Source organism: Pollachius pollachius (assembly GCF_949987615.1).
Source record: "Pollachius pollachius genome assembly, chromosome: 1".
In the NCBI taxonomy this organism is placed as follows: Eukaryota; Metazoa; Chordata; class Actinopteri; order Gadiformes; family Gadidae; genus Pollachius; species Pollachius pollachius.
In genome coordinates this window covers 46,967,961-46,995,078 of record NC_136934.1, presented here as the reverse complement: position 1 = coordinate 46,995,078, position 27,118 = coordinate 46,967,961, and the positions used below count along the sequence as shown (strand labels likewise).

Genomic DNA, 27,118 nt, shown 5'->3' with positions numbered 1-27,118 from the left:
AGAAGCACCACGCGACCACCAGTAGGCCTACAAGTGCCACGCGACCACCAGCACCGCCACCTTGCCATCTGTACCAACTGATCTCTTGACATCAAGTCAGGCCATGTTGTAAACTAGGTTTTTTATAGGATTTATACTTTTGCATAAATTACCTCAAATGTTTCATTCTTTGTGTTTTTTTAAGTAACATTCAACCGTTTTTTAAAGAGCGCCACACAAACATACACGACACATCTCATCTTTTAAGGAACATCCAACCCGTGTGAAAGAGCGCCCCGCACACACACACACGACACATCTCCTACTCCGTGCTTTTATTTTGAAGGCACTCAAACTCGGGCTCCCCCCGGAAGTTTATGTTTTCCCCTCACCTGTCAGCTCTGACACGGTGGTGGAAGTGTCGTCTGGCTTCCTTTGTTTTTCAACCCAGAGACGGATCGCCACTTCCCCCCCCCCCCCCGCCCCCCCCTCCGACGGTGAAAACATTTATTCCCATGCACGACAACACACACATCGACGACGACGCGACACACCCTCGACCGTTATCCGAGACGGTGAGTAGTGGACGACGGCGACCCGCGGCATCGGCGGTAGTAGCTTAGCCCTAGCCTCACCAGACGGCCACTGGCCAGTGTTGCCAGATTGGGCGGGAAATATGGCCCAATCTGGCAACACTGCCAGTGGTGAGCATTAGCCGACGGTCTAGGATAGATGTGATCACAACAGATCGATCACGGTGATCGGCTGCCTCACATAATCGACATGTCTAGGGTGTATCGTGTGTTGTCTTTGCTGTGTTAGGATGAGTGTTTGTTTTGTGTGTTGGTGTGAGGGCTGTCAACAGAGTTGTTAACTGTGTCCTGTGTTAGCTTCGTAAATAACAAGAGAAACCTTCGTTGTTTACAAGGTTTCCCTGCCCTGGACGTTGTCTGGTTTTCCTATTTTGATCATTCCCCAGCGTTCCCTTGATTGTAACCCTGGTGGATTGTGTTATTAATTCCTTGTTTTAGGATACAGTCATCCGAGTGCTGTGTGTTGTCGGGTATCGTTTCTATGTTAGTTTCGTTTTGCAGCCCCTTCGTGGTCGGCGACGTTCACAGATCAGCTGTAAGGGATCGGACTGTCATTGACGCGTCAGGTGTTAGAATCGGTCGAAACACCTCCCTTTGTTGTTCACTCCATCGGTAACGGGGTGTTTTATTTATAAAGTACGTCCTTTAAAAGTTGCTCGTCGTTTGCTGCATCATCGCCTGCTGACATCACCAGTCAGGTGCACCCTGTGACCCGCACCGGCAAGCCAAAGTCACTGTGGAGCATCATGTAATATTAACGCTTCTTGTGGTTCCTCATGTGCAAATTCGATGTCAACCGACTAACGGGAAACCATTGAATATAATGGTGCACATGTGATGTTTTTAGGAAGGCTCGTGCCTGCTCAGTGGACATGCGTCCTTTAGAATCAGTAGATGTGACGTGACCGTGAGGTAATAAGATATGAGGTGTCAACGGTGTACCACATTGTTAAACAGATACATGTTATACATGTGTTGTATATGCTATATTACCACATAGTTCAATGTCATTGGATTTATGTAATATGATTTAGAATATGGGATAATTATAGACATGTAGACGGTTGAAATTGTGTAGAATTACTAATTATGGTGCCATAATACATTCGTATTAATAACGCTGTGCTATAAATATCCCATTTGCCTATTTGATGAACTCCTGTCAAAGTTAGAGCTGCCATTTTGCCTTGCGCTATAACTACAACATTTGATTATAGACCTCAAGGCTTTATCTAATTAACAGTTGTTGCAGTATGTTAAGTTTAATTTATAGTTCAAAGATAAAACTAGGAATGGGTGGTGCGGTTACATTTATTATCATAATACTTATGGGGAATTTTACACATTATGAATCAAAACACCATTCTTAGCAATCTAATTGAGAGTCATTACATTAAGGAATATGCACTTTAAAAAAATTATAATATCAGACTCAAACAAGTCTTCTTCGTCATTGACGTTTTAAACCTCACTTGTGACAACAGGATATGACGATAAGTCCCCCTCTTCATTTCACGATGACGACACATCACCGTTCAGAGATGACAATCTGCAAGACTGAATCATTGTCAAGCCCCCTAGCTAACGCTTCCCCTTCCCCCCTGTGCCTCTCAGCCCTGCCCTCTGCTGCCGCGCGGGCCTGTGCAGGCATGGAGCCCCTGACAGTAGACGATGACATCTGCATCCTCAAGCACGAGACGGCGTACGGCGTGGCCGGCGAGAGCCCCGTGTCGGTGTGCGCCGGCGACGAGTCGGTGGCGTCGCACTTCGCCCTGGTGACGGCCTACGAGGACATCAAGAAGCGCCTGAGGGATACGGAGAGGGAGAACACGCTGCTGAGGAAGAGGGTGAAGCAGCTGGAGGATAAGGTATGGGTACCGGGGAGACGGTGGTGGTGGTGGTGGTGGTGGCGGTGGTGGTGTCGGTGGTGGCGGTGGTGGCGGCGGGAGTGAGGGTGTCGTTTACATTTAAGCCATGAAACCTCACAAAAAGGTCACTTTAATTTCCATGGACAACCCTAGTAAATGTATGCGTTGTGTTTGGTGCAATGTTGTATTTACATTTACATTTACAGTTTGGGCATTGTATGGCAACAATATATGGCTCTCGGTACAGTAAGGATGTTCATAGAACCAAGTGCCGAGCACTAACAATCTTGAGGTCAACCCATTCCCCCTATACAACAAAGATATCTAGGATAAGACGCTACACAATGCTAAGCACTAATATTAAGTGCAAGGACGTACAACATGCAATGTGGGGTAAGGGGGAAGCTATGCAGAGTCGAGGTGAACTCTAAACAAGTGAGTCGAGAGTCTTTGCGGTTAAAATGGACAAACTGGAAGAACACATTTCAATTTTAATTTTCTTCCCACCCGCCCGTAATCATAAATGTCATAAAAAACCCACCAAACACAGAAAATGAGTACGACTCAACACCATTGGGTTGATTATTCACTGTCTCATCCGGTCTGCATGTCCTGATATGACCATGCGTTCAGCTCTTCAGGCCGGACGCCCCCCCAACAGAGGGCCCCCAGTACGTGAACAAGGCCTTCAGTGCCTACCGAGGCATCTACATCGAGAAGGAGGACCTGCAGCTGGAGCTCAACAAAGTGGTACAGACCGGTGCTTTGTGCCTTGACATCACACCCGTCCCCCACAGTGTGACCATGATGTGCAAATCTTTATCTAATCAATGTACCGACTTTCATTTCCTCCCACTTTCATTTCCTCCCTCTCTTGCTCTCTCTGTTTCGCTCTCTCTGTTTTTGTCGCTTTCGCTCTCTCATGGTCTGTCTCTCATTCACTCTCCCTCTCTATCTCGATCTCTCTCTCTCCCTCTCTTGCTCCATCCCTCTGGCTCTCTCGTTCTCTCTCTCTATCTCGCTCCCTCACTCTATCTCTCTCTCTCTCTCTCTATCTTGCTCCCTCACTCTCTCTCTCTCTCTCTCACTCTCTCTATCTCGCTCCCTCACTCTATCTCTATCTCTCTCTCTGTCTCTCTCTCTCTCGCTCTCTCTCTTTCTCTCTCGCTCTATCTCGCTCCCTCACTCTATCTTGCTCTCTCTCTCTCTCTCGCTCCATCGCTCCCTCACTCCATCTCTCTCGCTCTCTCTCTCTCTCTCTCTCTCTCTCTCTCTCGCTACATCGCTCCCTCACTCCATCTCTCTCTCTCTCTCTCGCCCTCTCTCTCTCTCTCTCTCTCTCTCTCTCTCTCTCGCCCTCTCTCTCTCCCCCATCAGAAAAAGGAGCGGAGTGAGAGCGAGCGGCAGCTGAACGAGCAGCTCCAGGCCAGAGAGATGGAGCTGCTCCAGCTGAGGACAGAGATGGAGACCAGCCAAGGTACAGGTACAGCGCCTACGTCTACCGTGATCCATGGGAGCTTATCATCACTCTCAAAAGCATGCAATAAAATGGACAATAATAACTAGCGTTTGGCAAAAACAAAAGCAGGAGCTGCTGAGCACCACTTAAAACGTCAATCAATAGAGAGGAAGGACAGGATGGATACATTGTATAGTGAGTTAGGCCTATAATAATGAACAAACAGGCAGAAAACTAAAAGTTTATTCCACATTTGTTAATGTTATCTTTCGTTAATGTATACCTTATCCATATTTAAACCATTGGGGTTATGTGCAACTCTCTGCAAGTCCTTGGTTTATACACTAGGGGGCACATGGAGTATTCCATACCCAGGGCACGTTGGGGTCTGTCACACTGTTATCTGGTGTGGTCTGAAAAGGACAAAGAAATGTTTTGCATGATCTGAAGTGGTGAAAACATTACCTTATCAACGCTAGCTCACCATGTGCCCTTTGACGTTTAACATTGTACATTTAAAAATATTTGATCACATACTCTTTTCGTTCCTCATTTGCGTAAAAAAAAAACTTTCTGTATATTTCGAAGAAAAACAGTTCTGCATATTCATAATACCCAAATAAGTAACTTCACTGCAAAGCTCGTCTAACAAAACCATCACAGAGCTGTAATGATTTGTGTGTGTGTGCGCGTGTCTGTGCGTGTGTGCGTGCGCGCTCTTGTGTGCCTGTGTGTGTGTGTGTGTGTGTGTGTGTGTGTGTGTGTGCTAACCCCCTTTGGTCTCCAGTGATGAAGAGCCTGACCAGCCCCCAGGACTACTGGCAGGTGGAGGGGGCCAACAGCGAGCTGCAGATCCACAAGCTGCAGCTGGAGCTGGAGAGGGTGACGCTGGAGAACGGCAAGCTGCTGGAGCGCTACGGGGTGAGGCCCCCCCCCACGGCCCACTGGGAGCCAATCAGATCAGGGCATTGGAACGGTGGGGCGGTAAAGGCGGGAAAGTTGTGAAAGCTTGGAATCAGCATTGCAAAAAGAAAACGTCACATTAATTTCCATGGAAAAGAACCCTAGTATTTTGTCGTGTTAACAGACACAATGTATGCGTTGTGTTTCATGCAATATTATATTTATATTTGCATTTACAGTTAGGGCATTGTGCAGACGCTTTTAGACTTACAATAAGTACATTTGTCAGAAGAAAGAAATAATATATCACTGTCGATACAGTAAGGATGTTCATAGAACCAAGTGCCATGCACTAACAATTGTTAGGCTAACCCATTCCCCATATACAGCAAAGATCGCTAGGATAAGACGCTACACAATGCTAAGTACTATTTTTAAGTGCAATGAAGTACGACATACAATAAGTGCGTACATTAAGTGCCAGGACGTACAACATGCAATACGTGTGTAAGAGGGGTGTCGGGGGGCAGGGGTAAGGGGAGGCTATGCAGAGTCTAGATAAACTCTGAACAAGTGAGTCTTGAGTCATTATATAAATGAATGAATTGATAATATTCCAGTAGGTGGCTGGTTTTTTACCTCTCCCTTTCTCTCTCTTAATAACGCTGACAAAGACTGACCCAAATCCTGCCCTCTGTCTAGACTCCTAGCCCGTCTTATGATTGCTCAGAGATTGTCCCTCTCCCATACCCTATTACCCGTGTGTCCTGGAACCGTGCTGTTGAATTCACTCCACCGTTTTTTGGCTTTCGATTTTCCTCTGTGTTGAACGATTCGTTGTTCCCCTGACTCAGGAACCCCATGGCCTCAACGGACCGGACTCCGATCAGGACTCCAGCATGGCGTACAACATAAGGTGCTTGGCTAGTAGTATTAATGATGACCCACCGAGGTGTCACAGTTTGGCTTTAGGGAAACGTGTGCGTCAATGACACCTTGTGGCTCCCCTTCCACTCAGGCCTTGAGGTGGACGCTTTCTCTTTAACCACCAGGGGGTGATGCAGATCTGTTTTCACTTTGGCCAACCTTAATTGTAACTAAGATGCATTAGAAACATATGACTAGGCACCAATAACAATAACAATATGGGCTGTAAGGAGGTGATCAAGATGGTCCAGTTTACATTTTCATTACATTACATATTCATTTTTCTATCATAACTTGACACGCAATGTAAATATCTGGCTATGATATAACAGTTTACCTTTTTTAGGTATGTCTGCCTGTGCTCCTTTTTGTTGAGCAGCACACAACACATTTTTTAACACATACGTTTCTCTCATCTCAATATATGAAGTTGAGACACGATGTGAGTGAGATTCAGCATCATTACCAAAGATAGGTTTAAGGTGTTGTTTAAATGTGTCACTGTGAGCAAACCAAAACTTTTGATATTGTAACGTATTGTGATATTTGCAGTTTCTGTGTTTTTAGTTGCTTTTTATTTAATATATTTTTATCTTCTCTTTTTATCAAACTGCCCTGAAATGTTGCGCTATTAATTTGAAAGAATAGGATGTTCTTTAACGTTATGTTGTGGACTCATCTTCGGTGCCTTAACAAATTCAAAGTCAACGATACACAGAACATCATTGGTGTTTTAGATCGACCAATTTAAACACTTAACATTTCAGTGCAAATATTTACCCTCCAATAAAGTTAGAACCAGCAAAGGAAGATGGTTTTACCGTCACAGCTAGTCCAAAGTATCTCCCACTATAATCAAACGACAAATAATGACAAACGTGACAAATTTACTTATTGTAAGTCGCTTTGGATAAAAAAGTCTGTAAAAATGCCCTAAATGTAAACGTAAATGTAAATAGACTAGTTTACAGCGTTCCTGTCCACCACATACACAGAGCAGCACTCACTAAGCTAAACACAACCCACTACCCCGTTAGTGTCTCCAGGGAGAGGGGCATGCAGCAGATGTACCAGGTGCTGTGCGGCGAGATCTCCCGCCTCCACGCAGAACTCAAGCACCAATCCCGGCTGGTCAGGCATCTCCGACCGCTGCTCAACGAAAACCGAGCAGGTGAGCCCCGTGTCCCAGCATGCACCGCTCCAGTGAACACGCACGGCGACACACAGACGCACACGCACAGACAGACAGACAGACTCAGACACACACACACACACACACACACACACACACACACACTGCTACGTTTACTTCCGCAAAAAATTATGTTATTGTACATAAAAAACCTTTTGAACATGGTACCACCTTCTGTCTGCTGCCTTATTCCCTACACCCTCTAACCTCAGAGATGGATGGGTGGTAGAAGGTGTGATATCCTGTGACATTGCGGTCGATGCCAATATGTTTCTGCGTATGCCTTTGTGTATAGAAATTGCTCATATACATACTTGCAATTCATTATGAGACTCTGACACCTCCTCAGTCATGCAAAGGCCACAGGAAACCCTTTGGCTGGCTGCGCGATTATAGTGGTGGACCCCAAACGTTTGAGGTTCAGCATATACATATGCTGTTCTCATATACAGCCTCGTAGCATAATGCCCCCCCCACCCCCACCACAGGTGTCCACACTTTCAGAATCAACGCTGCTTTTCTTAAAGGGAAGGCGCGCTAATTGCTTGTACGTGAGGGCTTATCTTAGAATACTTCTCTTTCTGGGTATGATTGAAAGCCTTGGCTGTACAATACTTTCTTATAATCTGCGTTTCGAGAAGCTTGCATTGGGGGAAAATTAAGGAAGTGCAAACCCCCATCAATTGACTGAGATAGTCCCGGCAAAGTAGGGATAAGCCTTTTCACGAAAGGAGATAAAAAAATAACATTCTTATTCTTTATTCTATTCAATAATTGGGTAATCCTGTAATGTAGATGAGAGGCAGACCTAGGAAAATAGGCGTGTGTGTTTGTGTTTGTGTGTGTGTGTGTGTGTGTGTGTGTTTGAGAGAGGGCACAGTGGATTGAGGGGGAACAGAAGAAGAAGAATATATATATATATATATATATATATATATATATACTAATTTATTATTACCATGGTAGTCTGCATCTTTATTCTTCCTATGTTCTTCCTTTTGAAATCACTTTGTATTCAAATCCTTGCCCCTAGGGACCCTCTCGTGGTGTGTGTGTGCGTGTGTGTGTGTGTGTGTGTGTGTCGGGGGGAGAATGTGTAAGGAAGAAACTCTCATTTAAACTTCATTATCCCCTCAAGATGATTTGGTAGCGAGGCAGCGGAGTGTGTGTGATTAGGCTATTTGTATGTGATTTGTATATGCACGTGTAAGGATACGCTTGATATGGGAACAGGGGCCGGGGACGTCGCCTTTGCATTCTGATTGCTTTTGATCAGGGGTTTGTGTCATTTTGGGGAGGCTCACGTGGGGGCATTTTGTGTAGTCGGGTTTCTGTGGCTGAGGCTTCTGCAAATATGTCCTATAGGCTAGGAGGATTGTGTGTGTGTGTGTGTGTGTGTGTGTGTGTGTGTGTGTGTGTGTATGTGTGTGTGTGTGTGTGTGTGTGTGTGGGCGGGGGGTCTTCTCTGAGCGATTAGCCTACACTGTTAAACACAGTAAAGAGTAAAAAGTGAAAGAATTGAATGTTAAACTGTGTTAAACACGGTGTAAAGTTTAACATGAAAGAATTGTAGAAAGTGAAGGATTTTAAAGTTCATCTTACAGGTGAAGGTTCTTTTACGTGGAACACTTTTGTTTGCGGCAATATTTTTCCCAAATCAATACAATTAATCCAAATCATGGAGCTGAAAAGCCTGCAAATAAATCAGTTTAACCAATCACAATAAGGCAACTTTGTCCTAGCCATGGATACTGTACGTGTTGTGGGACATGGCCAAGGTAACAGCCTATTTGTGATTCTCACACAAAGTCCTCTCTCATCCATGATAGTAATCTACACTCCTGGACCTTTAATTATTTTGTTTACATGCTTATACGTAATCATGTTATATGTCTTATGTATGGAGATTAGAGTATGTTGCTTTCAAAAAGGCGGCTTTTGTGTAATGGTTGCTTCACTGGTACATTAATACTATAGCAATACTATGTTCTTTTCTCTTGTCATTTTGTTCATTCATTTGATGATATCTTATCTAATTCCCAAATCCCATCAATTCCCATATGGATTTACATGTTTTTCATAATCAACATTTTGTATTTCAATTTGAGTGTCATGGGTGACTTCTCTAGTTCTACTGCATGCAGATCTGTGAAAAAACTGTTTTGAAAGGTCTAGTCTCACTCTCTCATCCCGTTTTCACAAGTCATAGAAAGCTAACACAGAGCCAAACTTGGAGTCCCCTTTTAATTTCTTCATCCAAAACACATATTCAAGTGCTAAAGTTGTCGTTACTGTTGTTGTTGTATTATTGCTAAATAGCCTCAAAATCCCCCAATTCAACCCCCATTAAAACCGTATCCTCCCTCATATTCTCTTTCGTTTCAGGGTCATTCCCAGCACACTATCCATAAAGGTACATGCCAGTGGGTTGGTGTGTCAAGCCACGATGGTGATAGGGCCGTTCCGCTCCTCAGCTCTGGTCAAAACAAATACGGCTGGCATGTTGTTCTCCGGTTGAATTGGTTTCCATTGGTTTCCATTGGTTTCCATTGGTTTCCCTTTCCTTTCCTCCTCCTCCTGTGAACTCAGCCCTCGGTGTTCCTCAGGGATGGGTGGTTCAGGGTTCCTCTTAAAGCCGTCACACTGCAACTGCATGCCCTTTGGGTGCCTGCATACCCGCACTACCTCCACCTTCCTGCGGGACCTGTCCTACCTAGATTGTTAAAGGTGACACGTTGTACCCCCAGGTGTGAGTGTGGTTAGCCGTTTGGAAAATCGGCCTCTTGTGAAATCGCACCGCGTGTCCACCCAGCCTACCCCGGTGGACCGCCACAAACGTTCGTCTGTCCGTCATACATCTAGGGGGACACGCCCCCCTGTGATGTCAGAAGAGGCCGCCTCTCCAAACGGTTGCGACGGCTGGTCCCGCTCCCACCTGGGGGTGTCACGAGTCCCCCTTTAACGCGTTCTGCGGTCCCCCTGGCCCCCTCTAACCCCGGGCTGCTCGGTCCACAGGTGCCCCCGCGCTCCCCATCCAGTGCCTGGACGACGTGGAGAAGAACAACAACAACCACCACCGCCGCCGCTGCTGCCGCCGCCAGCCGCCCCCCCTGCTGCGGGTGTCCGTGCCTCACCCCGCCCCTGCCACCGCCTCCTCCGGCTCCAGCACCACCCCGGCCCTCGGGGCCCCGTCGGGCCCCCCGTTGCTGGACGGGCTCCGCGAGGACTGCTGGTACAACGGGCCGTGGCCCGGACACCCCAGCGCCGCCGCCGCCGCCGCCGACGGGGGCGTCGTCGGCCCCCCCGGCTGCGAGGCCCCCCCGGAGAGTGGGGACCCCAGCGCCGTGCTGCTGCCCCCCCCGCCCCTCAACCAGGCCTCCCTGGACGACAGCTCCCGCTCCTTCCCCAGCCCCCCCAAACCCAGCGACGCCCTGTTCTGGGAGGGGCACTCTGCCGCCGCCGCCGCCGCCGCCGCCGCGTCCGCCACCTCCAGCTCCTCCTCCTCCTCCTCCATAGGGAGCTGCACCCCGCGGAGCCCCCCCAACGCAGAGTGGGCCAAGCCCTACTGAGCGCCCCCCCCCCCCCCCCGAGGGACAGATGGGTGGGGCGAAGGAGAGGACGAGCGAACCGAGGGATCCTTCGGCCCTGCCGCATAGCTACCACCTCACCTCACTGCCTTACGATAAGAACAGTCCTCCTGACCAAACTGGATTGAACTGGATCCACGTTGCCGGATTGGGGGGGGGGTGGCTGTATTGAGTCGCCGCCCTTTGAACATGGCTCCCCCTTTGTGATCGGTCTTTTCACACCACGTCGGTTGCCGGAGAACACGTCTGACTTCTGACAGATAAAAAGAACGAAGAAACTGGGTGTTAGGTCTGCGCGTGCATTTTATGTTGTGTGAACATAAGTATGGTAGCCTCTTGTGTGTGTGTGTGTGTGTGTGTGTGTGTGTGTGTTTTGTGTTTGTGTGTTTGAGTCCGAAAGTAAGGGTGCATCTAGTGTGTGTGTGTGTGCGTGCGTGCGTGTATGGGTGCCTCTAGTGTGCATGTGCAGCTGTGTGTCTGTCTGTGTCTGTGTGTGTATGGGTGCCTCTCGTGTGCGTTTGCAGCTCTGTGTGTGTGTATGGGGGCCTCTAGTGTGCGTGTGCAGCTCTGTGTGTGTGTATGTGGGCCTCTAGTGTGCGTGTGCAGCTCTGTGTGGTTGTATGGGTGCCTCTAGTGTGTGTGTGCAGCTCTGTGTGTGTGTATGGGTGCCTCTAGTGTGCGTGTGCAGCTCTGTGTGTGTGTATGGGGGCCTCTAGTGTGCGTGTGCAGCTCTGTGTGTGTGTATGGGGGCCTCTAGTGCGCGTGTGCAGCTCTGTGTGTGTGTGTATGTGGGCCTCTAGTGTGCGTGTGCAGCTCTGTGTGTGTGTGTATGGGGGCCTCTAGTGTGCGTGTGCAGCTCTGTGTGTGTGTATGGGTGCCTCTTTTGTGCGTGTGCAGCTCTGTGTGTGTGTATGGGTGCCTCTAGTGTGCGTGTGCAGTTCTGTGTGTGTGTATGGGTGCCTCTAGTGTGCGTGTGCAGCTCTGTGTGTGTGTATGGGTGCCTCTAGTGTGCGTGTGCAGCTCTGTGTGTGTGTATGTGGGCCTCTAGTGTGCGTGTGCAGCTCTGTGTGTGTGTATGGGGGCCTCTAGTGTGCGTGTGCAGCTCTGTGTGTGTGTGTATGTGGGCCTCTAGTGTGAGTGTGCAGCTCTGTGTGTGTGTGTATGTGGGCCTCTAGTGTGCGTGTGCAGCTCTGTGTGTGTGTATGGGTGCCTTTCGTGTGCGTGTGCAGCTGTGTGTGTGTGTGTATGGGTGCCTCTAGTGTGCGTGTGCAGCTGTGTGTGTGTGTGTGGGTGCCTCTAGTGTGCGTGTGCAGCTGTGTGTGTATGGGTGCCTCTCGTGTGCGTGTGTGTGTGTGTATGGGTGCCTTGTGTGGGTGTGCAGCTGTGTGTGAGTGTATGGGTGCCTCTTCTGTGCGTGTGCAGCTGTGTGTGTGTGTGTGTATGGGTGCCTCTAGTGTGCGTGTGCAGCTCTGTGTGTGTGTGTATGTGGGCCTCTAGTGTGCGTGTGCAGCTCTGTGTGTGTGTATGGGGGCCTCTAGTGTGCGTGTGCAGCTCTGTGTGTGTGTGTATGTGGGCCTCTAGTGTGCGTGTGCAGCTCTGTGTGTGTGTATGGGGGCCTCTAGTGTGCGTGTGCAGCTCTGTGTGTGTGTATGGGTGCCTCTTCTGTGCGTGTGAAGCTCTGTGCGGGGCCATCTCCTCGCCTGGCCACATCCACTCACATAATAAATCTCGACAGGGCTCTAAACGCCTCTCCATCCAGCGAAGGATCTTATATTAGAGCTAGAACTTGTTTTTTTAACTATAGACTCTGTACTCTCTCTCTCCAATGTAAGTCTGTTTATATTGGACCGTTGTAAAGTAGAAAAGGGGGCGTGGCCTCCCGTGGTTGTTGGATGCCCATGTGAAGGGTGTTTTGTTTCCGTACCGTGGTGGCTGACATACAGTAAACCTTTCTAAGGGAAGAGCTTCATTCCAAAGTGTAAGGAAGAATTTATTTATTTATTTTAATCTTTTTTTAATAGTTCCACACACTTTTCTTTTCACTAGCTGGATCAAGTCAAAAAAATGACAAAGGCATGTTCAGGCAAAAGAAAAACTTCTTTTTTTTTTAGGGGACTATACTATAATTGACATGTTTGTTTTAACAGAAGCTTTTTTTTGTAATTTATTTATAATTATTAGATAATAATCGCCCAGGTGGTCAAATTCATCAAAAAACTGGATGAATTTCAACTTCAACCTCACTGGTACCAAAAAAAACGACAAAAATGTAAAAGAACTCCAACTATGGCTCAACTGTTTACACTTTCACACAATTCAACATTTCAAGCCTCCTGAATTTCATGCCACACATTTTACGTAACTCTCAGCACTGATGTGGGACACCGTCACGTGCACTGTGGTTTTATTTCTCTCTTCTTCTTTTGAGTGAAATTGTAACAGGGACGTTGAGATGCAAGGCCTGGGTATCTTAAAAGTTGTGTCGTGGTAGAAAACCTTACATATTTTGTGATCGTAACCGAAAAGTAAAAAAAAAACGGTTGAACTTACTTCTTGAGTGTATTGAAGGGTTGTCTTGCTGCACTGGATTGTTACCGCATTTCTTTTATTTTTCTTTCTCAGTGCTCCCACAAACCTTTTTGCTGTTGTGTAATTACGAAAGTTCATCAAGTAAAACCGTGTTTTGAAAGAATCTGGAAAGCGCTTGTAATAAGCAAAACAATCATCGGACACAATTGTATGTACACTGAACGAACAAAAAACAGCCCATCAAGTGTGAATACCATGTGAAGCCTTCATGGGTAGTATAGAAGGACAAGGTTTCAGCCAGTATATAGGGGAACACACCACAAAAACGTATCGCAGTAAACTATATCAATGTATATGACAGGCTTTTAAAAGTATTTTTTATGTTTATTTTCATCCGCAAGGCCAGATTTATGTACTCCTCCAGACAAATTGATTTAGCCTAACTTAACCACCAGCCCAACCACCCTCCAGATTTTCAATGTGTTTAAGAGTCGTCTGCCTTTTTGGGGGTGGGGGATGTGGTGGGCGTGGGGATGCCTGGTGAATATTTAACCTGTAAAGTAATGTGAGCCATGGCTTTGACACGTGGTGGGAGCGCGGAGCACACATGTCTGTGGTTGTGAAAAGAGATTATCGTCTGCTTCTCCTTAGGTCCTCAACTCTGGTTTGTCACACGGTCAATGATTCCTTGATTTTTAAAACAATTTTTTTTCTTTTACAGCTGCGGCAGTTTCATACTTCTGTGAACGATTTGCAAACCAAAATGCAATGTACAGTAGACATGGATTATATTTTAGAATTATTGCACTCAGACTGTTTGTAAATATGGCAAACTAAAAGAAGGAATGAATGAGTGTGACTGTGTCCCTTTTTTAGCTTTGAAATTAATTCCTGGGATGGTTTAATCATATCTGATTCAACGGCTTTCTGTTACATTAAACATATATTAGAAAAAAATTGTCACAAATACGCTCTTTCTGAGCCACCTGCATGCTCTTTTATTATGTGGTTTCAGTCTATTATTGATTGACTGTCGACCCGTCAGGAATCAGGGAAACTGTCACACGCACATCTAAAAATAAGCTTATCAACGGGAGATGAAATGAGCCCAGCGCCTATATGATTACAGAGGCATCAGTATCGGCACATGAATTTGCCATTATTCTGGGGTTTTGTATGAATAATATGAATATGAATCAAAACATGTCATAACCATAGGTATCAGAATGGCCCCACATAGGGCATTTTAAGGAGGAAAAAAAAATCACCTTGTGCATAATGACAAAATATCCATATGTTTGCATTCATATTTGAGAATTTGCACTTGGGTAAAAAAACAGGCTATTTTGATTTTCTTGAGGTGGGAAGATGGTAAATTCAACTTTGACAGTTCACCCTGATGAACGTAGCTGGTAATGTGAATTTAAGATAGTTTTATGAGTTAACTAACCACGGTTCCATAATTACCAAGCAAACCGCAATCCACGTTACCAGTCTTTGTTTAATTCAAAGGTGAACTGATTTTGTATGAAAAAAAGATGGTAAACAATGTATAAAAAAAATACAATTTAATGAAGAGTGGGTGAACATTTCTGTAATATTAACTTGACTGCAGGTATCAATATGCTGTCATTTTATTTAACAATAGTGCAGCAATGCAAGTACAAGCAAAGAAAAAATGTTGCGACATTTTTGCACTTGAAAGCAAAAGCTGAATCAATATAATAGATGCACACATAGATGGGTTACCCTACACATGTGAACTCATCAACTTAATGCCTTAAACCCTTTACAGGCATAAAGATCTTCAACCAACATGGGACATACTGATGTATCCATCTATGTGTGGGTGGTGCAAGATCTTTACCAAAGATGGAGGCGCAAGGGAGCAGCACAGCTGAACCCCTTCATAGGAATCAAAGATATCAGAATCATTGTTTTTAATCTTCACACTCCAAATGCCAGCGAAACACATCATTTACGAGGCACATCGCCCTCACTGAGCTCCGGATCAGAAGGGTCTCAGTGTCCTCCACCATGAGGCCATGATGCCGCGTCCGGTCTTCAGCCGACCCGCCCCGTTACGTCCCCGTTCCTCCCCGTTCCTTCCCGTCCCCGGAGCGCGTCGGGCCTACATGCTCGCCGGGAGCTTCTGCGTCCTGTTCTTGGTGGCGATTCCCGTCCTCTGGAACTCCAGCTTCTCCTTGATGTACTCCTGCTTACACTTCTCATAGAAGACTGGATCTCTGTAGCTGTCAGGAGAAGGTACAAACTCAAAAGGATGCATTGTTCTTTCTATAATGGTAACAAAAACACCAAGATGGTGGCTTGGAGTGGGCGTTGCACAATGTAAACGTATCACCTAAGACAAGCTAGCAAAACACTCACTAGACCGTCAGGCATTCCTTCAGGGCTGCGTTCTGCTCCCTGCATTTGAGCACCATCAGGAAGCCAGACTCCTTGCAGCAGACGTTGAAGGCTGTAGGGGAGGGGGGGGGGGGGGGGGGGGGGGTTTAGACAGCCATACCAAGACTGCTAACGGTTTGACTATGAGACAGCCATACCAAGACTGCTAACGGTTTGACTACGAGACAGCCATACCAAGACTGCTAACGGTTTGACTATGAGACAGCCATACCAAGACTGCTAACGGTTTGACTATGAGACAGCCATACCAAGACTGCAAACGGTTTGACTATGAGACAGCCATACCAAGACTGCTAACGGTTTGACTATGAGACAGCCATACCAAGACTGCTAACGGTTTGACTATGAGACAGCCATACCAAGACTGCTAACGGTTTGACTATGAGACAGCCATACCAAGACTGCTAACGGTTTGACTATGGTCATCATCGGCTCTGCAAATGCAAAAGGCTAACAGATCATGAACAATTCCTGTCCGATGCTGTACATAGCACCTGCTTGGACATCTGGTCCACACTACAGAACGACACAAACCAAACTAAAATATATACTGATGAATGGTGGGTATATTTAAATAATGTTGTTTTTTTTATATTTACGAGATACGGCCGACATACCAAAAAAACTGCTAATGCCGCACTCTTCATTTTTGTAGTCCAATGTTGATCGTATCCCTTGATTGTTCCAAGCTGAAGAATCTGCTAAATCACATTCTGACCCTTGCCAAGAACAAACTGCACTACTTTCCTACACCACATCACATACCTCAGGGAAGTAAGAGTGGTCGCCTCTAACATGACGTTTATTAATTCCCAAAGCGCGGTCGTGGTGTCCCTGACCCAAGCAGGTTGCAGGGAACAGTAGACACAAGCCTGGGGTCGAATGCTTTCAGTCGTTACCCTCTTAGCAAGCTTTCTCTGAAAGACTTTGAATTAACCATGACCCACTACCCCCCAATCTCCGTCAACAAACTCCCCCCCTGAACCCCTCAAAGGAGCGTGTGTAAACCGCCACCCAACCGCCGTAATAATTACCTTTATTATCACCGTGGTTAATGCACACACACAGGAACGTGTGCACACACGCACACACAAATCGTCAGGATGCGGACATTAACAAAAACCCATTTGGAGAGGCAGAGCAGTGAGACTAATCTAATCAACAAACACTTCAAGTCTCAGGGCACCGCTAGAAGCTGCACCGGGCAGGACTATCGTCTCTGGACACACACACACACACACACACACACACACACACACACACACACACACACACACACACACACACACACACACACACACACTAGTGGATAATTAATTTAATCAGTTCACTCTTATCGCCCATAAAAGACACTATGATGTTATATTTCAGGATGAGAGGACAGCTTCAGTAGGGTGTCATCTGAGCCTTCAGGTATTGCCATGTGCACATAAAGGAGCAGCCTGACAGTTTGGGCAGCAGTGGGGGGGGAGCCCACCTGACGGTGTTCTGCTCTGCACGCTACGAGGGACAGCCTGTCACAGGTCAGGTTTTATCCAGGTTACCTATTCTAGCCTACATTTCAGGGACCTGCAAGGAGAGGTAACAGGCCAGGTTTGTGCTGTTTTGTTCTGGGTTTAAAATTCTAAATTTGATCGTACATCTGAAATATTTTTACAATTTTGATGATATGTATATTTATTTATTTTTGATTCTAATTGGGAAAATCAACTGATTTTGTCTGACAGAATCTAACAAACAAAGAGGAGAGATATGGGCTGTGGAGGTGAATCATCTAAAATTTCGGCTATAGCGTTGTCAAACTTCTGGGTCCGGGATCACTGCCAATGTTGTAAATATAACTCAGAAAAGAGCCCTACCATTACCTTAAGGTTTCTGTTAAATCTATAAAAACGAGCCACAGATAAATAAACTGTGCACCAAGACTATCATGATTCTAACGCAATCCAATCAATCAAATACATGTAACAAGCATGACTTGGCTTCATTTCAATATTGTTACACATTCACAGACCTAGTGGTGCGGTACGATAACGTGCCTAGTGGGACTTTAATTTTGAAAAGCCAATTAAAATGGCCGATTTTGCCAGGTAAACAAATTCATATTTTTGCTATACACAACATACACACCAAAACCTCAGGCACATTATGAAATTGACGTTCTCAACGTATAACGTTAACTCCTCAAACAATATGTGAATACATACCTTGGACTTTCTCATTGCAGAGCTCCTTGGCCTTCTCCCTCATCATCTTGGGGATCAGAACATCTGTCTCCACGTGCCTTAGTTTAGGCTCTGAAAACACAAAGCAGAGGACCACTCAGCCTCCTCCTCCTCATGATGACAAAATGTGTCACAAATGTGATTCTACGGAGCAGGTGAGGTGTTAACTCATTCATCAACCCATTCATTTAGTTGTAGGGCGTCCAGCAGACGACTGTTCATACATACACACACCGACGGCGGTGTCAACCATGCAAGGCGACAGACAGGGGCAGTAAAGGTGAGGTGTCTAGCTGAAGGACACCTCAACACTCAGCTAGGAGGAGCCGGGGATCGAACTAGCGACCTTCCGATTACAAGTCAATCCGCTCTGCCTTAAAAAAACATAAACCAGCTATAGAGATTCTCATCTCAGGAAGACGAAGCCCAGTCTAACTCCATTGGATATGGTAACATTACTTAAATAACTTGCCTTCTAATCACACACACCTCATGGGGAATATATCATAAAGTTAAGGGACAGATAAGACGCTGTATATATTCTCTAATCGGCTATCATCGTCAGGATATCTCTGTCAACATCGAACAGGTCGTGTCCATGGTGCATGCCATGTCGGATATGTAACGTGAGGCATCGGTTATTCAATGTTTATGTTCTCCTGCCTCCCGTGGAGGATCATCCAACCCGCCAGTGTTAAACCCGCTGTCTATGCGAAAACATAGCAAGCGCTACTTAACACATCCGATTACATTACCTGCTTGAACGGCTTCCATTGAGTATAGTTTTCTGTTTGCAGGTGTAGTCTGAAAGCAGGAGATGACAGAAAACAGTGTGACGACCGAAAATGACCTCCAGGACACGAGAAACGCTTCCGCTACCGGAAGAGGAACGGTAATGAAACTACAACTCCCAGGTTCACCGCTGAGAGAGGCGGACTGTAAAAAAGCCTTTTGTAACCTGGTTGTTGTGTCGCTCATGCTCTATGTAATTTATTTTTTGTTGATAAATGTTGCCTACAATCTTTTATATATATATATATATATATATATAAAAGATTGTAGGCAAGATTATGAAGACAAAACATATTTGAACCACACGGTTGTATGTCGAAAGACCATTGCACAGTCAGGCTCACTACACCAGGTTGCAAGACAAGCTTCTTCAACATTTCAAGATAAGCTACATCCATGCATGCTACATTCATTTAGCATGTTACAGGCCTATAGCTTGTTCATATATTGCTTTGGATATAATTGTAATCATTTGTTTATCTTTCCGCAAAATAAGTTTGCTATTTACTGCTATTTTTCTTTAAAAATAGTCATATTATGATATATATGTGCTTATTTCTTTCCACAATGTAGGCTTGTTTTTTATTGCTTTTCAACATAAATTGTATAACTGTAGTAGTGAGTCAAACACACACACACACACACACACACACACACACACACACACACACACACACACTCACAATGTAAAGCTCAGGATGCCTTTAAAAAAGGTCTACAAACGCAATATAAATAATACTACTAACGATACCATAACATCAATTCAAGCAGCTGCTTCTATTCTACAGCCTTCCCATAGAGAGGGCGTGAATACGACCCAAACGCGGACCGCGTTCCCCGGCGCGGCCCGCGTCGGACCACTGGGGCCCCTCCACACCGCTGGCACCGGGACACTTTAATAAAGGGAAGCAGGTTGGCACGCTGGCCTCTGCATCAGGAGAAGTGGCCCGTCGCCCACCGCTCCAATATCATCTCAGCAGCGGGCGCCTCTCAACCTGGCAGAAGGGAGGTCATCGAAGTTAAACCCTCTTACCACACGCCTCAGTGCCCGGCCCACCACCAGCCACCCAACTGTCCGCCGGTGTGGGCGTGTGTGTGTGTGTGCGCGCGCATGTGTGTGCGAACACACAGGATTACATATGATTATACGCACATACATATGTACCCACCTTTAGGTATACACAGGTATACACTAACAAACGCAGGTATGCACACGCATGCGCATGTACACACCTACACTTCTGTACACACACAAACGTGTACACACATGGCACATGCGCACACACACACATTCACACACAAATATACTCGCACACACACTAGCACACCTTTTATAGATACACATACATCAATATATACGTACAGACACAGAAACACACACACACACACACACACACACAAGTCACCTTCACGTCTACACATACATACACATACACACTTATACATGTAGATAAGCACACAGACGCACATATAGTCGGACACACAAAGATAAAAAATGTACACACACAAACACACACACATACCCCTTTTGAGATTTATAAACGGTCACAAATATTCTCAACGCTCAATATTGATTTTGTGTACTGTATATGAATGCTATTCTAATATTACTATAGATTTTATCGTTTGCATATGTTGTATGTCAGGAAATGGAAAATGACCAAAAAACGAATAGAAAAATTGGAACTGAATCCAACTCATTGTTTGCTTTGCGTACACATTCAAATCCATTTGCTATTATTAGTTACTTCGTCAGATACCTCATTCCAAAAGCAACTCGTCAGTGTGCACAGAAACATGTCACAATGGTTATGGATTATGCGTCCAGGTAGCCTGAAGACACCATGTCGATCCTCCCATCCAACCACGAGCCAATCCAGTCCCCCGCCCCCTGCCCCTCTCCCATTCCTTCCTCTCACCTGTCCATCTGCCTCCATCACCGCCACCCCCCACCCCCACCGTGTTTCCAGCGTCCGATCTCTAAGAGGTGGCACTGTGTGGTGGCTGCCAGGTGGGGTGCTTGGAGGGGCAGGTTTCATCGCGGTTAAGCCCCTGGCCGCGGGGGGCCCCTTCGGGGTCGTCGGAGATCTGTTAATCCCAACAGCTTGGGGGGAGAGATTACAAACCCACCGGCTGACCTCTGCCGGTGGCCCCTGCTGCTCAGGGCCCTAGCGCAGGTTATGCCTGGGGAAATCTTGGCCAAGGAATGGCCTAACCCTCCCCCTCCCACCACCACCACCACCACCACCGCCGCCGATAAGGCCTCGTCTCTGGGCCTGCTTGTCGTGTTGGGGGGTCGGTTAAGCCAAGGAGGTAGAGCGGGTTGACTTGGAACCGGACGCTTAATGGTTCGATCCCCGGCTCCTCCTGGCTGAGTATCGCGGCGTCCCTGGGAAAGACACCGAATCCTGACTGCTCCAGACGAGCTGGCTGTCGCCCTGCGTGGTTGGCTCCGCCGTCGGCGTGTGAGTGCGTGTCTGAACCGAAATAAAAATGCATAAAGTGAAATGGATATGTTGTCATGTTGGATCGTTCTCAATGGAACGTCAAGCACATGGAAAAGAGTAAAGGTGCATGCCAAGACCCTAGCTAGGTATCTGTACATAAATAATACAAACACTGTGTGTTTGTATTATTTATGTACTGGAGGAGGAGTGTAGGACGTGTGGTGTTGCACAGCATGCGCAGCATACATGCATGTAGGATGTATTTGTTAATTAACAGGCTGCTTTTATAAATATCAACCGCAGACAGCTTGTCTGTAGCGTTCAGTGGGACTGCGTTCACGAGCACGTGCTGCTCTGGGGGAATCGGGGCACCGCTTGACGTCCACTGACAGCCTATGGAGTGAGAAAAGGCTTCCTCGGTCTTTGTGTCTAACGTTTCGTCTTCCCTATGTTTTTGGATCTTATTGAAACTCACTACACCATCCTGTAAATAATACAAACATCATCATAGGTCAAAATGTGTACAAATTGAAGGGGGTTTTACACAATAGTCAAATATAAATTACAACATGCTCTGTGAAGAATGCTTCGATTTAACAATTGATCTAATTCAAATTAATATAAATTGATATGTGTGTTACTGTGTGCTAAGTTTGATGATGAATAACAGTATGTTAACATTTTAGTCTCCCCCTAAAATTTGAAACTACGGAACAATTGTGAAAAAACACATAACATTTGTTTTGAATTATCGAATTTTACCAAATTGATATTCAAGCGATACAATACCGCTCCAAAACAAAATTAAACGACCATCCTGCCTTATAGTGGCAGCCACACCAAACCGATACGGGGGGGCTAAAGATGGGCCGGAGGCTCTTGTTGGCGGCGTGTTGCGTGGGCACCACCCTCGCCCTCGTGTCAGGATGCATTTCCTCTCAACCAAGTGAGGGGATCTGCCACTGGGATGCAATCTGCACCCGCTTCTCAGGCAGGCCGAGCCCTTTGACACCACCATTTTTAATTAAAATTACATTAGGACAAATCAGCCGGAAGAGTGGGGTGGAGGGTCTGGGGTGAAGGTGGGGGGGGGGGGGGGGGGGCAGGGGGGTGGGGGTTGGCTCGAGGCGGAGGTTGGAGGCTGGGGGTGTGGATGTGGGAGCGGGGGCATAGGGGTTGGGGTTAGTGTGTGGTGCAGGATTCTTCCTCATGGATCGATGCTGGTGGTGTTGACTGAATGGTACTGCAGGCAGTGCAGTCAGCTTGTGGACCCGGCTTTGAAAACGAAGTGAAGGCATCGGCTTGAACAAAGGTGCATTATAAAGGTGCATCCCTCAACGGCAGCAAATTGATGAACAGTACCAATAGATGACATGAAGGTACTGAAAATAAGGAATCGTACAAATAATTGTGGTTGCAGTAGAGATTGCTCCTGTACTGCTGCACCCATTATATTGTCTCGTATATATGGTATATATATATAAAAAAAAAAAGCTCTGTTGAAGATAATTGTCTAAGCCCATCTCCACGATGGCCATGCAGAAGAACAAGGCAGGCTGCAATGGCACATTGGTGCAGGAGGAGACCAGATGTTAATGTAACTCCCCACTCCTCGCCAGAGGGACTGATGGAGCACAAAGACCCCATTGGTTCTTACCTGAGGGGCCCTTGTCAAAATAATGAGCTTTATGAAAGTACACAGGGGGAAAAGTGTAAGAAAGCCCCACCCAAAGAATGGTTGGACTGGAAAAGAAAATTACATTTCCCCTTCCTCTTGTGCCTTTTATTAACCCTGTCCCTCCTTCTTTTTCAAGAGATGAGACGGCAAAAACCAGGGATGAGGCTCTGCCTTCTTCATGAGGCATCCCGGGGTTTTGACTCCAGACGGGGAATAAGGGAATCGGAAAAAGCCCAATGAGCAGAACCATTCATCATCTGTGTGTTCTCTCCATTCATTAATGGCAGAGGCCATTCTTCCCAAGTCTCCAGAGTCTTCACTCATCACTCGCCGGAGTAGGATAAAGAGATGAAGAAGAGGCAGAGAGAGAGAGAGAGGGAGAGAGAGAGAGACAGACAGAGAGAGAGAGAGAGAGAGAGAGAGAGGCAGAGAGAGATAGAGAGAGACGAAAGAGGAGGAAATTAAAAACAAATATCCGAACAGAAGTTCAGGTATAACATCCACGAGCACTTACAGAACATCCTGTCTTACAAAAATCTTCTAAAATTGTTTTTCTCCCAATCCCTCCCTTCCTACCTCCATTCTTCGGGTGAGCCATAAAACCTACTCCCGCCCTGCTCCTTTCATGACGCCGTTGTCCACGACTCGACGGACTGCCTGAATGCAGGTAATTATAAAAAGAAAAGTTTGTACCTGTCGGAAGAAGGACAAAAAAAACAAGAAACATCTTGTTGGCTTGGCTTGTTAATGCCAACAAAAGCAACGGCAGCAGCAGCAGCCGTAGTGGACGGCCAAGGGACACTCCAGGCTGTGTGGGTAAGGCTTTGAACAGTGTCCCGTAATCAGGATGCAGTGGTGAGAGGCCCACTGAATGCACAGGGAGGCAGAGAGAGGCAGATAGGCATAGAGAATGGGTTGTGGGTGAGGTGGGGGGGTGGTGGTGATGGAGGGGAATACATCTTTCATCTCTTCATCTATAATTACCCCCAAATGAAGAATAGGCTGTAGAAATGGGCCAAGGAGACTTCCCTTTATGACATTTATCAAAAAAAAACACACCATCAAGTAAAAAGGCACAAGATCGATCTGGCTTTTAATGGATAAAAAGAGTTTCAAACCTTTTCTAAGAAGGAAGAGTGTGCTTTAGTGTTATGTATGTGTGTGTGATGGGAGAGGGGGGGGGGGTGAGTGTTTTTGTGTGTCTGTTTCTGTGTCTGTGTCTACATGTCTACGTGTATGAATGCGATGTACAGACACTGGTAGTATGGTCTGCGTAGTGTGCACCTTCAAAACATAAGCAGCCTTAAATTCACAGCTGGGAGACTCTACGTTTAGGTAGATTAACTCTCACTCAGGTGAGCGGTTTATCATTCCAATTAAGTTACAACTGTTGTTACCAGGCATTGGCCTCGAGTCGTTTCCTTAGTTTCTTGAGCCAAAGAGGTGTTATGCTTTATGTCTGGTTTAAGGTCAAGAGGCAGAGTTGGAGTCGTCCTTTAACACCCTGCGCCTTAGGGGTAGAGAGCATGCCATCCATCACTACTCGGCTGCTGGTTGCATACTGTGCCACACATCTACCAAGGCCGCTACGGTGTGTTTGTTCTTGCGGTGCTCGTAGCACGATGGCTGTGTCATGCCATGCTGCAAATGGCCTGTAAATGTTTTGACGCTCTCCCTGCCTCAGGGCGTGTATTTGTGTCGTGTGTGTGTGCGCGTGTGTGTGTGGCTGTATACGGGGTGTACGTGCATGAGGCGTTTAGCAAGGTGCTGTGAGAGGTCAGGATTAGCCTGTTCTTTTATCTTATCAACGGCCTCTTCTCACCCTGCACTGTGTTACATTAACACACACACACACACACACACACACACACACAGGCACAGGCACAGGCACACACACATGCACACCCGCAACCACACACACACAAACACAGGCGGGCATAGATTATGTGTGTGATTACGTGTTTATCTCCAGCCCTTTTAATTTGCCTCGGTGACACAAACAGATTATGAATTGGATAATTTTGTCCGCGTCTCATTTTGTGCGAAGATTCTCGCAGACAAGATTCGAAGGTGCGTGTGACCAATTGACAGTTCTTTTAAGGGATCAGAAGGTGTGGGCGCGCCGATGATTAATAACACACACAAAAGAGGTGAGGAACACACTTAAGGAAGGACGATGCAAATCGACAATCAACAACACACAACAACACACAACAACAACCTGTCTGATGGCAGCATGTTTATTCAAAGGGATTTTTTGAATGCATTGCTCCTTGAGCCCATATGTTTCTGTCTTCACGTGGTGTGTGTGTGTGTGTGTGTGTGTGTGTGTGTGTGTGTGTGTGTGTGTGTGTGTGTGTGCGCTACTGCGTCTGTATGTGTATTTTTGTGTGTGTGTGTGTGTTTGTGTGTGTGCGTGTGTGTGTGTGTGCTTGTGCACACGCATGTCTGTGTGTGCATGTGTGTGGGGTCTGTGTGTGTGTGTGTTCATGTGCATGTTTGTGCTTGTCTGTGTGTGTGTGTGTGTGTGTGCGTGCACATGCGCGTGTGTCTGTGTGCTTGTGTTTGTGCTCGTGTTTGTGCGTGTGTGTGTGTTTGTGCGGGTATGAATGTGTGTGTGTTTATGAGCGTGTGTGTGTGTTTGTGCGGGTATGTGTGTGTGTGAGTGTGAAAGATGGGTATTGAGGGAGGGGTTGGCGGAAGAACACAAGCCTCACGCGGGGAAAGGTGCTAAAATATACAGTGAGAAAAACAGTGAGAATTTGACAGCAGTGCAGCGAAGAGGCGAGAGGAGGGTTGGAAACGATCAGGGCTGCACACAATACCAATAGGACTCTCTTTCAATATCTAAAGATATGAAATACAACCATTACAACTAATCTCTTTGTTGTCGTTTCTATGTAGAAAATGTCAATATCAATATTATTAAATTATACTTAATATGGTTAGTAATATAGATCATAGTACGACAATAAGTCGTCCATTTTTTCTAATATGAATTCCGATGGTGGTTTAATTTTTCGAATCACCGGCGGATCTATCGACATTTTGATGATCGCAACAATTGTTTGTTATGTGACTTTGGTTAATTGATTACTAAGTATATAATGAGTACATCACATGCTGTTCACAAGTTTAGAGAGAAAGCTTGTTTTATGTATCTGCTTTTGCTTTTTAATTTCAGTCATGTTTATAAGAAAAGGAAAAAGTATAACGTTTGTATTAATAATGTTTGCATTCCCTGATTTTTCAATAAATAATAATAAATAAATAAAAGACCAACTTGTCAAAAGGTCCCCAGAAATCCATCATTTAAATAAAAAAAAAGCTTACAAACAAACAAAACGTCGATTTTGAATAATTTGAAGTGATGTGCACACATCACTTGAACACACATACATTACACAGATACACACACACACAAATACAGAAACACACACAAATACATACACACACACACACACCCACACACACACACACTGACGCTGACACACACACATCCTATAGCGCACAGGGAGCATGAGCCTCCCCTCAATTACCAGGCTCTCCTCGCTGCACTCAACACCTCATGTTTCTCTGCTAATGACTGGATTAAAGCTCTGATTAAGATGCATTTAACCTACACACACACCAGCCCCACATTTGCATAGGACCGAGAAAAGCCAATTAACTGCAAACTGGAGCTTCAATTAGGAGTGACAAAGGCCAGTGTGTATCATGGGTTAAGAGGCCTAATCACTGAGGTCGAGGAAGGGTTGAGTGTGTGTGTGTGTGTGTGTGTGTGCGTGTGTGTGTGTGTGTGTGTGTGTGTGTGTGTGTGTGTGTGTGTTTGTTAGGGTGGGGGGGGGGGAGAAAATGAAATTTAAATTAAACTGGTTTAAAAAAAATGATAGACTTATATTCTAATGTTTCTTAATTACGGTCGAATTTACAGTGGAACATGCTTGTAAATAATAATTATTAATTAATAAATATATTAGACTTCGATCAACAAAACATTGTAAACACATATATCCACATATTAATTTTGAGGAATTTCTCATAGTTCAATTTTCTCCCAGAATTTTCAGCACAACCCATAACTATAAACAACTCATAGAATGTGCAAATATACAAATACAGCTAATACCCAGGGGTGACAAAAACACCCCTTAATCAATTGCTACCATTTATGACAGACAAAGAGAAATGTAAATGATGGAGATAAAGCATCAGATATATTGGCACACACTGAAATGTGTTGACCTCATGTTGCTCTTTAGTGAACAAAGGTTAGTGTTACACACAAATGCAGACACAAACATACCCATGTAGACACGAACACACACACACACACACACACACACATGCACACACACACACACACAAACACACACACACACACACAAACACAAACATGCACACATACCAACACAACCAATCAAACACGCAGATACACAAACACACAGAGAGACACACACACACACACACACACATTCACACGCACCCCCACTCAATCAAGCAGCTACACAC

General features: G+C 45.8%; 2 protein-coding genes across 4 annotated transcripts; one reads left to right on the top strand and one right to left on the bottom strand.

Annotated features, from left to right (window-relative positions):
- Positions 1-473: 473 nt before the first annotated feature.
- On the top strand, positions 474-13,890 carry azi2 (5-azacytidine induced 2). Of its 3 annotated transcripts, XM_079745345.1 has the most exons (9): positions 514-554; positions 1,225-1,320; positions 2,187-2,440; positions 3,074-3,190; positions 3,818-3,923; positions 4,687-4,820; positions 5,657-5,718; positions 6,767-6,900; positions 9,937-13,890. In XM_079745345.1, exons 3-9 carry the CDS (start codon positions 2,222-2,224, stop codon positions 10,488-10,490), a joined length of 1,326 nt encoding a protein of 441 aa, XP_079601471.1. In that variant the 5' UTR covers positions 514-554; positions 1,225-1,320; positions 2,187-2,221; the 3' UTR covers positions 10,491-13,890. The 3 variants fall into 3 exon arrangements, with proteins under 3 accessions (XP_079601472.1, XP_079601470.1, XP_079601471.1); XM_079745346.1 differs by lacking the exon at positions 1,225-1,320 and having other exon boundaries at positions 474-554; positions 3,818-3,917; XM_079745344.1 differs by lacking the exon at positions 1,225-1,320 and having other exon boundaries at positions 474-554.
- Positions 13,891-14,588: 698 nt separating this feature from the next.
- On the bottom strand, positions 14,589-18,558 carry cmc1 (C-x(9)-C motif containing 1). Its single transcript, XM_079745374.1, has 4 exons — positions 18,445-18,558; positions 17,672-17,761; positions 15,426-15,516; positions 14,589-15,289 (listed from the first exon to the last, which is right to left on the bottom strand). Exons 1-4 carry the CDS (start codon positions 18,461-18,463, stop codon positions 15,169-15,171), a joined length of 321 nt encoding a protein of 106 aa, XP_079601500.1. The 5' UTR covers positions 18,464-18,558; the 3' UTR covers positions 14,589-15,168.
- Positions 18,559-27,118: the final 8,560 nt, after the last annotated feature.